We start from the raw sequence: 15,364 nt of genomic DNA, 5'->3' as shown, positions 1-15,364 counted from the left end.
GGGCAAGGCTCACTTATGCCCTTTACTGGCGGGGAAGCTGTGTAGCAGCAGGATCATGACAGAAAGGAAGAGACAGAGGGGGGCGGGGAGCTATTTACCTCAGAAGTATAACGAAGAAGCGTTTTTCAGAGCAAATGAAGTATGAGGTCATCACAGGAGATCTGAAGGAGGAAGACTCAGGATTAAAAGAGATGTGGAGAAAGAGGGGACACGGAACAGCATCCCAACAGAGATGGTAATGGCAAAAATAATCTTTATTTTTTAAGTATGGGATTAAGAGAGATAATCCTTAATTGCAAAGAAGTGAAGGGAAAGCTGAAGATCAAGTGTGGGTTATGATAGTGCAACTACATGGAGATGGGGCAAATGAGATGTTCCTCTTGGTGCTACGTTTCTATATTTCTTGCCATTCTTGATAGGCCATTATGTTTCTATGTTTTTATGATGTTTTAATTCAGCTATTGACACCATAGAGGTTCTTATTCATAGGTCAATGGTAGATTCTGTAATTTCTCGCATAAACTGGCAGCTCAGTCAGGTACGTAAAAAAGAAGCCCAAAAGTTACACTGAAGGAGGGACTTGCCATGATCTGAACATTTCTGACACCTCTTATGCTGGATACAGAGCAAGGACTCACTCCAGCATTGAACTTGGAAGCACATTTTCTTACACTGGCAGGCCAAAAACCTGGTGGCATTTGAGAATTTAAAAGTATGTTGCATGAATTTATTGAGAATTTAGAGGATTTTTGGTAGGAAGGAGCTTAGCTATTATCTATTGGCGCCTCACCTTCCTCAGCCCATTTAGGATCTGTTCTGTCATTACTCACTGCCATTCATGATAGGAGATAGAGAAAAGGTGATGCAGTGTCTTCATTTGCCTTCTGTCCCCTTGTTGAGCCTACCATGGAATTTTTCTAGGCATGCAGAGATTCCTGGTGGTCTCCTTTGAATCTTGAGTACAATTTCTCAGGTAATTTTCAATGCTAATGGCATATGCTAATCCACAGTTTAGAAGAACAAAAATGTCAATCATCAATCAATAATCCTTAATGAAATGTTGATGAATCAATTTATAGTTAGTAGTTAGTCTACCCATCACAGTTTAATCAACAGATAATGAAATCATTATAAATTAATTGTCACTAATCAATGAATGGTCAATACAATATAAATCTGTAGTGAAAAAATCATTAATTAATCCAATATGAATGCAGTTAATAACATTAATCATAATCATCAGTGGATAATAATCAATCAATAATCAATGAAAGCTCAATTAATTATGAATCAGTCGATAGACAATAAGATCTGTAATACACGTTATCAGTCATTATATATTACCATCAATCAACCATTAATTAAATTGTTTACTTTTCATAGATATAAATGTGATGTAAGTACCTATGAATATTTGAAATCTCTATAATATGACATGAAATATTTCTTTCATTTATGTTTATCAGAAGGAAGCAGGATTTTGCTAACATTTCCCTATGGTGAAACATGATGATGGAAGTCTGATTTCCTTCTCAAGTTTTCAGGTGCGGTATTACCGTGACACATTGGCCATCCTGCTTGCTATAGAAGAAATTAACCAGAACCAGTATCTGCTGCTGAACCACACTCTGGGTTACCAGATCCTGGACTCTTGTGCTTCAGAGGTATGGGCACTCCAGGGCACTCTGCAGCTGCTGTCTGGGGGAAAAGCAACGCTCCCGAATTATAGGTGTGAGGCACAGCTTAATCTGGCAGGAATTCTCGGGGAGCGCAGCTCTTCAATGACTGAGGTCATGGCCAGGATAACAGGGGTTTACAGGATCCCCCAGGTAAGATATTCTTCTCTTGCTCTCTCTGTCAGTGACCCAGTACTGTTTGACTGCATTTTATCTGCACCATCCTAGTTTATGAACTTTAGGTCCTTTTGTATCAATTACTCAAAAAGGATTCTCTTCCTAATCTACATTTGTATTTTCCTTCATATCTGCTATTTTTGTTTGGAGAAAATTCTTTTGAGTGTTCTGCTGTTTCTATTTTATGATTATGATGGTTTGTACCCCTGCTTGCTTTAAGGTGAATTTTAAAAGCCTGGTGTGCGATCAGTTAGGAGATGCGTGAGGAAGTTGGGGCTTACGCGCGCCGATGGTATTGTAAAAAGTGCCCATATACGCGCATAAATGCTGTGGCGTGTAAATACTTATGTGCCCCGCATGTGTGCCGAGATCCCCTGCTGCATAACTTTACTTCTGCTATGGAGACGTGTACATCATAAACTAGAAGTTTTCAGCCATTTCTGAGAGGTTTAAAGGGTCTGGGGTAACTGGAGGGAGTGCAGGCTATCAAACCAGGGAAGGTTGGAAGATCTAGCTGTCAATTGGGTGAACTGCTGGACAAACTGGGAATGGCGTGGACTTGTGCCCTTTTACAATCCCCTGACTCACAGGGTAGAAGCAGGATTTGTGTGCCCATGTACTTGCCCATGTGAAATTTGGCACGCATGAGCACACGGCTAGGCTATTTTGTAACCTATGTACATAGGTTATAAAATGGCTGCATACCTATTTGTGTGCGGGCCGATGCACGAGCACAAAGGTGTACCCACGCGTGGGGGTTTCAAAGTTAACATCCCTACAGGCACATTCACAGAGGATCGGAATCTTTTAGGTTTGATGTACATTTTTAAATATTCCATAAATGTCTAGCTGGTAGTTTTAAAGTTTTATATTGTAGTTTTTAATGGGGTCGGTAACTTTTAAACCGCCATGCGGCGCGCGATAATGGACGCAGTCATTTTATATCATACGCACGTATATGCGCGCATGATATAAAATTGGCTATACGTGCATACTTGTGAGCGCAATTTCATATGGATGCATTCATGTGGGCGCAAATGCCAGTTCTATTGCGTAAGTGGGGGGGATTTTATTAGATATGCACCCCGACGCAATTACCAGTTTCCCCAGTCTGTATCCCCACTAGGTAATATGCATCCCTTTTACTCTTTTAGCTCCAACTCTTAAAAACCTGTTAACTAGCCTCATATTTCTTTTTCTATACTTGCATGCCGTCTCTCTTCTTCCATCATTTATTGGTTCGGAGTGACTAGAATACTTTTGAAAGCATGCTTTGAGAATTGGGCCAACAGACATAACAGCAGCAGACCTCAGCAAAGGCACAGCGAGAGAGTGACTTGCATGGCAGAAGGCGGATCTGAGTCACAGAATGAAAGTAACAAGATAAGATGGTGCAGTGATATTTGAAAATGAGATTCAGAAGCTCCTCTAACTCATTGCTCAATGTTCTCCCTACTAGATTGCACCTCTTCCAGTTTGTAGATGACATAAAATAGATTCCATTTGTTCTAAGGGCCTCTATCATTATCCATTAAAACTTCCCTTGTTACACCTCTAAATAGTCCTGTGGCTAATTATGACGGAGATGATAAAAACATTTCTCTTTTCAGATCAGTTTTGCAGCGCAGCACCCAATGCTGAGTGATAAGCTCCAGTTCCCGTCTTTTCTACGCACCTTACCTGCAGACACCCTGCAGCCCCGGGCCATCGCCCAGCTGCTCCTGCATTTCAACTGGACGTGGGTGGGAATCCTGTCCTCCAACTCAGACAGCAGAAGCCTGAGCAGCCAGAAGATACGGCAGGAGGTGGTAGAAAATGGTGGCTGTGTGGCTTTCCTGGAGAAGATCGATGATCGCTATCCCAGAGAGAGGATGACAAAGGTGGCAGAGGTAATCCGTCAGTCCTCGGTGAGTGTGATTGTGTGCAACTGCTATGGAAATCATCTTAAACCTATCTTGGAGCTCCTTTCTCTCCGCAAGATTATCGCCATGACCTGGGTCTTCTCATCGGGGATGACCATCAACCAAAACCTGTTTACCAAGGAGTCATGGAGACTGCTCAATGGAAGCATGGTATTCATTAGCTCCACCAGCAACATTGCCAACTTCACCAATTTTCTCTACCACATGGGGCCTTCTGAATACCCATGGGATATTTTCACCAAACTATTTTGGGAAAAAGCATTTGGTTGCCAATGGGAGGAACCAAACATCACCCACATACTGGCCAAAAAAGTTGACTTCCCATGCTCGGGAAAAGAGAACCTTAAATCACTGGACCCAGCACTCTTTCAGCTGAATGATTTAAGCCTTTCCTATCATGCTTACCTGGCTATTTATGCTTATGCTCATGCCTTGCACAACATGATTTTGGATCGAGACAATGAAGACATTTTTCATATACGCACTAACGTTCAGAATATCAAATCATGGCAGGTACTGGTAATAATAATAAGGTTTTTTATAATGCTAACATTCAAACAGCATTCCTATAGTGCAAGGCTTCCCAATCCTGTTCAGGTGACCACACAGAAAGTTAAATTTGAAGGACAACCACAATTGATATGCATGAGACATAATTGCATATACCAGGCCTCCATTGCATATCCATTGCGGATATCCTGCAAACTTAACTGTCTTCAGGACAAGTTTGGGAAGCTATGAGATATTGCTTTATACTTTAGGCTTTTGGAAATGTGTATGTGGCCACAACTATGGTCAGACAGCACATTATTGGTTTCTATATTGTATGTAAGCTTCCAAAGACCAAGAAAGAAGGGAACGTATAATGTTATTGTTCTATTATCTAATCTATCATTCGTGTGGGTTACAACTGAGACACAGGAATTTCAGTTGCTTGTCTAAGGAGACGCATGGATGGTAGCTTTCAAACTGGCACGCAGGCGCATATACATGAGCGCATGCCGGCGTGTGCCGAGATACGCACTCATTTGATAACATACCTGAACATATGCACGCATGTTATAAAATAGCCTGGCTGCACGCACAGGTGCATCCAATTTTAAATGGGTGCCCAATCCCACTTTCAACCACATCAGCCGGGAGATTTTAAAAGGAGTGCATGCCGATGCCATTGCCAGTTTAACCAGTTTGTCCACCAGTTCGCCAAGTGAAGAGTTAGGTTCTCCAATACCCCTGGCTTGAAAGCTGCACTCCCTCCCAGTTGCCCCAGACCCTTTAAGCCCCTTCAGAAATGGCTCCATCATTTTATTTTATTCCTTACATGCCCTCCAAGGCCGAGGTAAAGTTACGCGGCAGAGGATCTCGGGGCACACTAGGGCACGTAAGTATTTACACACCAGTCCCCAAAATGCCCGTGCCCCCACCCAGACCATGCCCCTTTCTGGAAAGCTTTCAGATGTGCACGGAGCGGGCTTTACGCACATATCTGGTAGCTCTTTAAAATAGCGTTGGCGCGCATCCCCCGATTGACGCGCATGCCGGGCTTTTAAAATTCATCTCACAAAGTAGATGGTCGAGCCAACATTTGAACTGATGGACAAGGAGTATTAGAGACTTGTCCAAAGTTGCCCAATGTGCCAGTGAATGAGCTGCTACTTGAACTGAATCGCTGGAAGATTGTACTACTTTTCTAAGTCCATACTGAAAATCGGTCACAGTATTGCAATTCCCCTGACTCATACATTAAAGCTTAAGCCACTAGACCACACTCGCCTTTCTAATAACAATGATGGGGTCAACATTCAGCACTATGGCAAGCAGACAATTTATCTGGCTAGAAAATCGACACGATGAAGGGTCACAGATATTCAGTGGAGTGCTGCCGATTAGGTGCTCCATTGAATATAGCCGGATAAAGTCTTAGAGGTTCATTTTAAAAGCCTGGCGTGTGCGTCAATTAGAGGACACATGCACACGTCGGGCTCGCGCGGGCCCTCCTAATTTTACAAGCTGCCCAGATGCACGCGTATCTCCCACTGCGCGCACGCGTATCTCCCACTGCGCGCACAGCTCAAAGGTTTTCCAAAAGGGGAGGGGCATTTCAGGGCGTGGACAGCAGATGTGCACGTAAATATGCACCTGGGCGCACACCCCCGCTGCATAAGTTTACTTCTGCTATGGAAGAGGTATACGTTTAAAAATAAAAACAAGTAGCCCTTTTTCAGGGTCTGTGGTAGCTGGGGGGAGTGTATACAATCAAACTAGAGGGGTTTGGAGGACCTGACTGTTAACTGGGTGAACTGGTGGACAAACTGGTGATGGATGCGTGCCCTTTAAAAATTCCATGGCTTACACAATAGAAGCGGGATTTCTGTGTGTAGGCACGCACCCACTTAAAATTGGGCACACATTTGCGCGTGGTCAGGCTATTTGATAACAGGTGCACATATACGCGTGCAAGTTATAAACTAGCCATAAACCTGGGCACGCGGGCACACCTGTGCCAAGGTACGCCTGTGCGCCAGTATGACAGTTACCATTTCTGTTAGCCAGATAAACTTGTCCAGCTAACTTTAGGATTGTTTTCCAGTACAGCTAGACTAAACTGGATAAGTTATTCCGCTAACTTACCTCTGCCCCAGAATGCCATTGGAAGGCCTCCAACTTCTCCGGCCAACTTTTCTCTGGTTAAACAGTTAGCTGGATAAATTAGACATGATCCGTGAGATGGGACATTTGAAACCTACAGATTGTCCTTCTAAGTCCTGAACTTAGCTGGAAAAACTGTATGACTGTCTGATGATATATGATGCTAGATCTGCTCACTGTTTTCCCATGCACAGAAAATGGGAACATTTTGCAAATCTCATTAAATTGGATGCTCTAAGGAAAAGTGGTCCTGAGGGATAAGGAAAATGCACCATGCAAGATAAGCAATTAAAACAGTCAATCGTGGACCAGCCAGGAGGCTCAGTGTCACAGCCTTGTGGATGATCTGGATTTGACCCATGGCCAAGTCAGGGCAGTGGATGCTGCATTCTCATTCCCTGGGAGGGATGGGGCTCCCCAAGTCATTGCATGCCAGTGAGAATTAGTGACCTGTGACAGGGCTCATGCTTACAGGGATCTGGAACGAGCCCTGGTACATGCCCGTTGGCTGAGAGCTGTTACTGCAATGCCTGGGCTCAGTGAGCTGTGAAAAGATATAACAGAGGTGAAAAATTCCCAGGTAATTGAAAATGAAGGCTCAAGGTACTGGATCTGAGCCTTGGTTCTGTCTGAGCTGAAAGACCAAAATCCCCACCAAAAATCCCTATCATTCACTGGAGGTCATCCTCAACTTTTTCTGGTGCCATTGAAAAACATTCAGTGTGGTTTCTCCTGCCTCCATTTACAGACACGCAAGTGCTGACTGCATGGGTAGGGCAGAGCTGTCCCTCAGTCTTCAGTTCCCCCTTTCAACTCCAAACTACCTATCTAGAGTGGAAGTGAGATCCGTGCCTTCAGAGGGGGAGGAAGGGCAAACTTGGAGACAAGGATTGCAGTGCTCTCTCATTTCTATCATAGATGCTGTGGCTGCAATATTAGAAGGAAGCAATGGTGCTAGGGTTACCACTTCTTCCAGGTCAACTCAAACAGACTGATCCAGTCCTGGTTAAGCCACATGGCATGCATTGAAATTCTGCCTCATTTTCTTAGGGAAATCAGAGCTGCAACTCCATGCATGCCGTGTGAAAAAAACCAGGAATGTATCCGCCTGATCAGGTTTACCTGTGTGAGGTAGGTATCATAGACTGAAGAGCTGTGGGCATGGAGGAATGATGTGAAATGGCAGGCTGCGTAGGGGAGAAACAGAAATGATCACATCTAGGAAATTCATAAAATTATCACCTCTATATTTAGCAAAACACCTCTCCTTCATCATTCAACAGGTCCTCCATTATCTGAGGGATGTGCATTTCTCAACAGAATCTGAACAGGAAGTTTACTTTGACGTGAATGGAGATGTGCCCACTATCTTTGACATCAAGAATATCCAGATATATCTAGATGACACCATCAAACTGATAACAGTGGGTAGATATGATGCCAGACATTCTCCAGGGGAGGAAATCACTCTGAATATGACTGCTATACTATGGAACCAAAGGCTTAATCAGGTGAGGAATGAAGGCTTGAGGATGCCTGATGGATCAGTTGGCTTGCACAAATATGAAAAGGTGCATCCTTCTGCCCAAAGTTTTCGTTTCCTGCAAATTTTGAAAAAGAGAGAAAAAAACACTGACAAAATGGGGACAACAAAACTAGTGTAAAATGCACTGAGGGTGCATGATTGCATGCCCGGTGATATAATTTAGCCCTTAATTAATGGGGAAGGTGTGATCGCAACTTCAAATACTTCTCAGGTCTAAATGATGCAGAAATATCAAACCTATTCTGTCAGATGCCTGCACTCTCCAGGGATCTACTACACCATGGGAGGCAAGAAGACTGAGCAGCATAGCTGCATGCAAAGGAGAAGGTCTACTGGGACAGGAGGCTTGCTGATCCAACATTAAGTCTCCTGCAATCAGAACAGGAAGGGCAGAATATTCATGAAGAATCACCAAAATCTCCTGAAAAAAGAGGAAGCATCAGAAATAGGAGCACAAATATTCTGCTCTAAAAGGTGCACAGGAAGAGATTTATTGGGTCAGTATCACTACACCCTTCTTTTTGTGTTTCACCAATGCAAACTCTGCTTGTCCTACCCTATCTCATTTGAGTATTCAAGATTCATGAGAGGGCAAGTGCATTTCCTGTAGAAAACCAATATTGCAGTATAACGGTTTTAAGTAAGCTAGAACCTTTTTACATTTAATGCAATGGCTAAGGCCATTAATATTAAGAGAGAAAACCTTTAAATCGGTAGCCACAGAGACATGAAAATTAGAAGAAAGGAGGCATGATGGCCCAAGCTTGTATATAAATCTCCCAACTGACAGCAAGCACAAATCTGGAGAGCAGCATTATAATGAAAGAAAGAAAAAGTCACCCTCCTGTGATGAAAAAAAAGAGAAAAGAACAAGAAACCAAAAAAGGCACAAGGAGAAAAAACATTCTGCGTTAAACTTCCCTAGATCAGGGAGCAAACATGGGGTCGTGAGTCAGTAAATGGTCAGCTCGAAGCCCCAACAATCTAGGAGGCAGATTTTAAAAGCCTGGGGCGCGCAGCAACTTGTGCGCGCCCACCAAATGTTAAAAGCCGCCCAGAGGTAGGCGGATGTCCTGCGGTGTGCACATCTCACCTGATGTAAAAAAAAGGGGTGTGGTCTGGGTGGGCGTGGCCAACAGATGTGCACGTAAATACTTGTGCGCCCCGCCGGGCACCAGGGTTAACTTCTACCATGAAGGAGGGGTAAGTTAAAAAAAAAAAGAAAAAGAAAACAGCCATTTCAGATGGGTTTAAAGGTTGTGGGGTAACTAGGGGGAGGTTGGCGTATCTAACTGCAGACTGGGTGATCGGGTGGATGCGCTCATGATTATTCCCAAATGAAAAATGACCCGCAAGGATATCCGCCATCACAACTAAACTCTGCCTGCACAGGGCGTCGTTCCATTTGTCGCCCTTCCCCCAACCCCCGTGAACACCTCTGTAGTGTGCACGTTATTGAAAAAATGCCCTTTCTTTACCCCACGCAGAGGGCAGGTATGAAAGGCTTCCTCTCCCTGGGCATGGCACAGTTTTACCAGGAGAGATGCCTTAGATTAATGCAGGAAAGTTCACTGGGGACGTGTGTGGCCAACATTTCCATTTCACTTTGTTTCTATTTGGCTTTGAGGCCATTTTTCGCCTGAATTTTGTTTTGGGGGCTCTGTTTGCATGCTATTTGCAAATTCTTTTGGGGGGTTTTCGGGCCATTCTTCATTCATTTTGGATCTAACAAGGCAAAACGAAAATGGACATTTTTGGTTCGGATTATCCTCCATTTTAAAATTCATGCACATTTCTAACATCCATTGAAAGAGACAAGAGCCTACGCCATATTGATTGATCTCATGTGATCCGTGAAGCACTGCCAACTTAGATTTAGAATTGTTTTATTTTTTTTTAATATATATTCCACTTTTCGGTGCTTCAAAGTGTACATCAAAGTGGATTCCACTTGGTGAGCCATAAAATGTGTAACCCTTTACCACATCTCTCCATATAGCCGACAATACATTTTACAAAGAACTTAATAACCTAATGCCAAAAGCTAAACTTCAGTCGCTGGATTCCTGAAAGATTCTGAAGCATTAGTGTATGAATTGTCTAAAAATATTGTCCATGAGGTTTTGAAACCAGTCCACATGACATGGCAGAAAAAAATATTCAAATCTGAAGGTACCAGAGTGACCCAAAATCTACGGACATCTGGGCCTTGGTAAATGATAGAAGTTATTGTTAAGAACAAAATTACTGATCACAGTGATGCATATGGCTCATTGGGGAAGAGCCAGCATGGATTTAACAAAAAGCTAATCCACACAGATATGGAGGAATATAAGAATGAATAATAGTAATATTACAGCCGAGAAAATCTCTTTAAATTTTAAAGTGAGGTAATCGTCATATAACATATGGATAACAACGAAAGGACTAATGTACCTCCACCATCTGAAAACTAATATGTGACCATTATTGTCATTTTTTTAGTATCATTTAAATGACCTCATACTGGGCAGCATCGTGAATGCTTCATAGCACGACTTTTCTCTGCCAAAATTATAATCCTAGGTCATAAATGACATTTTATAATGCGTAGTGCATCCAAAGCTTGCCGTGTTCAAAATAAACAATGTCAATTGCTTTTAGAAATGATAAGCAAACATCTGTGTGGGAAAAGAATTGCACCTTTCATTTCTTTTTATTTGAGCTTAAAGCTACTTAGCTTAGTCGGAGAAACACTTGTAAGCCCAGCGTGTTGAGAGCCTGCAAATGAAACTGCCCGACACGGTCCGTGTTTCGGCATACACCTTCTTCATGGGGCCGAAAAATCTGTGAAGATTGGCGATAAAAAAGTTTTTTTATAAAACAAGTTTAACATTTCAACCGGGCACAAAAGAAAATCATGCTAACATGTTATAGCTTCAGCGGCAATTCACCGTCCAGCCGGTAGTGTGTTTCTTCTACCAGAGGGGTCGCACATGCCCCATTTTTAAAGGGCTTCCAAGCAAATAAGGGACATCCACGTGTGAACATCAATACCAGCGTCATGATTGCTGTCATTTGGACCAAATCAATGAACTCAAATAATAGTGTTGTTCAGAGGTACAAGGAATTGGATCGAATTTTGGAGTTCTGCAGGATAATTCCTAATGACTTCGATTGGCCTCTTCTGGAGACAGGATGTTGGGCTTATTAGACTGTAATTTCACTAAAAATGGCACAATTTATGTTCTAATGGCATAAAATTTTTAATCCACAGACGCCTCGCTCTGTCTGCAGTGAGAGCTGCCCTGTTGGATACAGGAAATCTGCCAGAATGGGACAGCCCAGCTGCTGTTTTGACTGCGTCCCTTGCTCTGCTGGAGAAATAGCCAACGAAACAGGTGAGAGCCGCCTCTGGTGCAGCTGTAAATTGATGGCAGGATTATAGCATAGTTATCATTGACTTTTAAAACCATCCTTGTTAAAAATAAATGTAACTACTGTTTATTTACATAATATTCTTTCTTAAGTGAGTTAAATTGGATTGCATTATGTTCGCTACTGCAAAGCAGCCCTTTAGAGCAAGTCCTATGTCCCACTGAGAGTTAGATTTAGATGATTCCCCCTCTTGTTGGTTCCATGACCAGCAGCTCCATAAAGCAGTCATTCAAGGCATCTAGAAACATTGCATTCCCTAACAGGCCCCGATAAGGCATGCACTCAATTAGTACTGGCGGAACTGAAATCATAATAATATAGGAATATAACATTTGCTATAATGAGTCAGACCAAAGCTCCATCAAGCCCAGTATCCTATTTCGAGCAGTGGCTAAACCAGGTTACAGGTACCTGGCAGCAGTGCTGTACCGAGGGTCTCCGGCACCCGGAAGCCAATGCATTTCTGCCCCTCTCCCATCCTTCTTGTATTAATGCTTAAGGTCCCAGAAAATCTCTAGACAGAATTTTTTTTGGGGGGGGGGGGGAGGGGGCGGCGGCGGCAAGCCAAATTTGACACTTCCACACATCACACCCTCCTCCATAGCCTGGCCCCCCTGCCTCTCAGACCCTCTCTTTTCCGCCACCCACGACTACACAACCTCAAGCCCTTATTCCCCCAGATTCTCTCATACACACACTACGTGAGCTGGCTCACAGAAAAACAACAACATAAAGAACAGCCAAATTTGCAATTATAATAATATTTTTGCCATGAAACAATTATGTTGATTTGACAGTATAAGAAAATAAATTCACAGATAAATGAAAGATAGAAAATGATGGCAGAAAAGGACCCAAGAGGTAACGGGGAATTGGACTCAGCCAGCAACCAACAAGGACCCTGCCTTTGACGGTTTGGGAAACAAAGTAGGGGGGAGACCTGTATGGCACGGCAGAGGCTGCCATAAGCTTGCTGGGCAGACTGGATGGACTGTTGGGTCCTTTTCTGCTGTCCTTTTCTATGTTTCAATGTTTCATTTAGCTGTGAATTTATTTTCTTAGACTGTCAAGGCTGGATTTGATCTAGAATCCTCCATTGCAAATCTAAAAAGCAATGTGTTGGTTTTTCTCAGCACAGTGAGGCTCCAGAGGACCTTGTAACGTTTTGCTTGAAATTCAGCTCTTATGTTCTGTAAGCTGGAGGAGGGGGGGGGGGGGGGGTGTGTCTGGCCTTGGCAATCAGGACCATCCTGGAGGGAAGGTGCATACCTGAAAGGCGTGATGGAGGTCAGAAACTAGAGAAGAGCCAGGAGAGAACACCCTGAACAGGAACACTGGAACTGCGAAGCAGGAAGGTTGATATGCGGGAATGCTGGAGCACAAATCACACGGCAGGAATCTTGAAGCAGGGTCTTGATCTAGGATCAAGGCTAGAAAACCAGGAAACAAATGGGTAGCACTTCTAAGTAACGGACGCCATGAAGGCTGTTGGACCAGCACTGCGTGCCTTCTCAGCCTGCCTTATATACTGCTGGGAATATGGGGCACACCACAGGTCCATATCCTGACCCTCCCTCCCTCCCCCCATACACACAAATCGTAAGTCTGAGCTCTCAATTTCTTAACAAGTTGTACCACATTTCCAACCCTGTTTGACTGGTGTTCACCTTTTAGCCTACCCGTATCAAAATTCACATCCAGAGGGGACACAATACATCTTCCCGATTAAATGACTTACTCATACTCCTTGGGTCTTCGACCTTGACTTAATATTCCACATCACCTTCTTCCCCGTGGAGTTTCCCTGGACCCTTGCACCACAAGGGATTTCTTAGGATACTCTACACCTCAGACTCACCCCCCAGTCCTCAGTTTCCTAGCATCATTCCCCAAAGGGGGAAACAGCTCTTGATTCTAACCATCCTCTGGAGGAGGATGAAACCTCTCCTTCTTCATGGCCTCAGGCCTCTTCCCTTGAGAGGAGAGACCCTACAGGATCTTATTCCCACTGAGAGGATCCCTTGGCCTTCCAACCTCAGACTGGCTATTCTAGCTGATCAAATATCTAGAAGTCCCTATTCCCCATCCTATTCTGGAATGGGAAGGAGCAGGAAGGCAAACCCCCCCACCCAAAGGTCCCTCTCTTATACCTCCCACTAAACCCTGGTTACCGAATCAGAAATCCCCACTGGTTTAAGGGAAGAAACTCACCATTTCCCCATAATCAAGAATTTTATGTCTTTTATGACCATGATTTATATTTGGAAATTCAAATGTTTTTAATTATGCATTTGATAACGAGTTGTAAACCGATGTGATGTTTCCTATGAACGTCGGTATAAAAAAACCAATAAATACATAAATAAATAAATAATCCCATTATCATTCTAAACTGCAATACTCACACATCTAAAATGCCATCCAGTGGCTTTTTAGCAGTACTACAACAGCAGGCATAGAAAACATTTCTGCAAACATGTCTCAACACGATAATAGAGGAACTCCCCAATGCAAAATGTTCTGTGCACTACAACCCAAAAAGAAGGTCAGTTTTGGGGTGTTCCCTACACCAGTCTTATAGCATTGAACTCTTAGTCTCCATGTTATAAATTATTTATTTACAGTGCTTCTGAGATTACATTTACTGTTTGCAAAAGACCTATTGAACCTTCAAAAGTTATAAAATACATAAACAGATTGTAGCCATAGCTTAGGCTTGTGATTGGTGTTTCTTTTCCATTTCAGATACAACCAAGTGTTGGAAGTGCCCAGAAGACCACTGGCCCAATGAGAGACGAACTAGATGCCTTCCAAAAGTCATGGAGTTTCTGTCCTACCAGGACACTCTGGGGACAGCCTTAGCTGCAGTTGCCATCATTCTGTCCTTGACCAGTATCCTCATCCTCACAATCTTCTTCTGGTTCAAGGACACGCCAATTGTGAGAGCCAACAACAGGGGCCTTAGTTTTCTCCTTCTTTGCACCCTCATGCTCTGCTTCCTCTGTTCCTTAATATTTATTGGCTTTCCTGTGAAGCTCACCTGCTTGATACGACAGCCTGCCTTCGGTCTAATCTTTACAATCAGCATCTCTTGTATATTGGCAAAAACTGTCACTGTTGTCATTGCTTTCAAGGCTGTCAACCCCCATAATCATCTCAGAAAATGGGTTGGGCCAAAGATACCCAATCTTATCATTGTTTTCTGCTCCCTCATCCAGCTTGTTATCTGCACTTATTGGATTTCTAGTCATCCTTCTTTTCCTGAGAACAACACCAGATCTGAAAGTGGGAAGATAATCGTTGAGTGCAATGATGGGTTAACCATACTCTTCTACTGCATGCTGGGATATATGGGCTTCCTGGCCATCATTAGCTTCATGGTGGCCTTCCTGGCTAGGACATTGCCTGACAGCTTCAATGAGGCCAAGTTTATCACCTTCAGCATGCTGGTCTTTGTGAGCGTCTGGCTGTCTTTCATTCCTGCCTACCTCAGCACACAGGGGAAGTACATGGTGGCAGTGGAGATCTTTGCCATTCTGTCTTCTGGTGCAGGATTACTCTTCCTAATCTTTCTCCCCAAGTGTTACATTATTCTCATAAGACCAGAGATGAACACCAAGGAAAAATTAGTAGGAAAAAATTCAACAAGGAAATAAAGTCAAATGATTTGGCCAGAAACTGCTCCTTGGAAAAACAAAACAATTCTGTCCACAATATTTTAATTGTCTGTAAAATGCTGCTTACTTTGTCAAATGAATACAGGATAGTCACTGTGTTTGAAGAATAATTATTTTAAACTGCTATAAAGAGTTGAATCTCTCACTCAAAGATGCCGGATTTTAAAGCGTTTGGTACAGAATCTCGTTGGGAGTACTGTAGTTACATACCCTGATAAGGGCTTTCCTGTTTTGGTGATACTAATTTGACAAATCACAGAGCAAAATGAGTTCTGAGCTGAAGCCAGGGTGAACGTTTTA

The 15,364-nt window shown here is 43.2% G+C and overlaps 1 protein-coding gene across 1 annotated transcript; it reads left to right on the top strand.

Moving 5' to 3' along the window:
• Positions 1-1,496: 1,496 nt before the first annotated feature.
• Positions 1,497-15,043, top strand: LOC115080341 (vomeronasal type-2 receptor 26-like). The gene is made up of 5 exons (XM_029584490.1): positions 1,497-1,829; positions 3,464-4,288; positions 7,708-7,935; positions 11,227-11,350; positions 14,133-15,043. Exons 1-5 carry the CDS (start codon positions 1,497-1,499, stop codon positions 15,041-15,043), a joined length of 2,421 nt encoding a protein of 806 aa, XP_029440350.1.
• Positions 15,044-15,364: the final 321 nt, after the last annotated feature.

The sequence above is a fragment of the Rhinatrema bivittatum genome, chromosome 19, assembly GCF_901001135.1.
Source record: "Rhinatrema bivittatum chromosome 19, aRhiBiv1.1, whole genome shotgun sequence".
Taxonomy (NCBI): Eukaryota; Metazoa; Chordata; class Amphibia; order Gymnophiona; family Rhinatrematidae; genus Rhinatrema; species Rhinatrema bivittatum.
This window is presented reverse-complemented; position numbering and strand designations above follow the sequence as displayed.

Bases quoted from the DNA above. Each gene is read 5' to 3' on its own strand.
- LOC115080341 (XM_029584490.1), top strand. From the start codon at position 1,497: ATGGTGAAACATGATGATGGAAGTCTGATTTCCTTCTCAAGTTTTCAG. The intron at 7,936-11,226 runs GTGAGGAATGAA...TTTAATCCACAG, and splicing joins GGAACCAAAGGCTTAATCAG to ACGCCTCGCTCTGTCTGCAG. The intron at 11,351-14,132 runs GTGAGAGCCGCC...TTTCCATTTCAG, and splicing joins AGAAATAGCCAACGAAACAG to ATACAACCAAGTGTTGGAAG.